The following is a 1,265-nucleotide window of genomic DNA, read 5'->3' as shown; positions in this document are numbered from 1 at the left end:
CAACTGCAACTTGTAAATTATTGTAATTTTTTAAAAAATTTGAAAAAATGGTTTGGGAGGGGAATTGAATAAATTAAAAATAATCAAAGAAGAAGAAGATTCTATGAATTTTTCCCTGTCTGAATCGCCCAACTTTGAAGGCTGCCATGGAGTCCGGCTACACACGTGTTTAGTCGTCTCTCTACTTCCCCTTTTTTTTTTTTTTTTTTTTTTTTTAAAAAAACATACATTAGTTACATATACACCTCCAAAACTCGGCGAGTTTGCCAGCGAGCGTTATCAAATTTAGTATTTATTTATTATTCTCTCATCTCACCCATTTACTGATCACTTCTTTAAGTACATACAATTTGCCAATTACAAAAAAAAAAAAAAATACAATAAAAAAAATAAGAAATACTAGTAATTGATTAGTCTATTTCTATTACAAGACCTCCTCAACAACAACAACATTATAACAACAACAAAACAAAAACAAAAAAGAGCTACTCAACTTGATTAGTCTGTATAATCTTATACTAGTATTAGAGACAAGTCAATGATCGATACCTTTATTAGCATTTTTACACAATAGTTGATCCATATTTTTATATTTTAAAGTAATTAGGGATCACTTGGTCTTTTTTTTGAATATTTACGGTGTCATTCAAATTGTAGGAGAACAAGTCATGTTACTTTTTAAGTATTATTATAGTATGGTTTAGCCACTACCGTACCATATTCTGATATTCACATATCTCTCTCTCTGCTGCCCCCGGCCCCGGCCCACACGACACGAAATTAGATTATAGACTCATTCTCCCTCCCCGTCGACACTTCAAGTGTATATATAAGTACTATATTCCCTTTGCGATGAGATGATCCGATATCAAATATTGCAAGCAATGAGATCTTTCAGCTTAGTCATATGTGTTCTCGTCTTGGCAATGCTCATTATGTTGGCCGAATCCTCCTACGGTGGTGGAAGCAAACGCTCTCCTCCTCCTCCTCCTCCTCCTCCAATGGCTCCTTCTCCATCACCAACAACTGCTCACTTTGGTGACCCCAAGACGCCTCCACCACCTCCAAACGCCGCCACTTGCCCGCAGTTAATCACCTCTACGTTCATTACTCTCTTGGCTTTCGTCCTCTGATATATATTTCCTTGTCTTTTGGTTGTACGTACGTGTGTGCTGATCTCAAACAGCTAACCTATATGAATCAATAATAACTGACACTTCAATCAATATTCCCCATTTATTGTCCTTTTTATATATATATATATA

General features: G+C 35.5%; 1 protein-coding gene across 1 annotated transcript; it reads left to right on the top strand.

Annotated features, from left to right (window-relative positions):
• Positions 1 to 418: 418 nt before the first annotated feature.
• LOC109131562 (tumor necrosis factor ligand superfamily member 6-like) lies at positions 419 to 1,244 on the top strand. The gene has a single exon (XM_019242643.1). The coding sequence runs from the start codon at positions 858 to 860 to the stop codon at positions 1,131 to 1,133; it is 276 nt and encodes a 91-aa protein (XP_019098188.1). The 5' UTR covers positions 419 to 857; the 3' UTR covers positions 1,134 to 1,244.
• The last annotated feature ends 21 nt before the right edge of the window (positions 1,245 to 1,265 follow it).

This window comes from Camelina sativa, unplaced genomic scaffold, assembly GCF_000633955.1.
Source record: "Camelina sativa cultivar DH55 unplaced genomic scaffold, Cs unpScaffold00532, whole genome shotgun sequence".
Taxonomy (NCBI): domain Eukaryota; kingdom Viridiplantae; phylum Streptophyta; class Magnoliopsida; order Brassicales; family Brassicaceae; genus Camelina; species Camelina sativa.
The sequence above is the reverse complement of the archived record's forward strand: the minus strand, read 5'-3'. Positions and strand labels throughout refer to the sequence as shown.

Excerpts from the sequence above, each read along its gene's own strand:
- LOC109131562 (XM_019242643.1), top strand. The coding sequence starts at position 858 with ATGATCCGATATCAAATATTGCAAGCAATGAGATCTTTCAGCTTAGTC.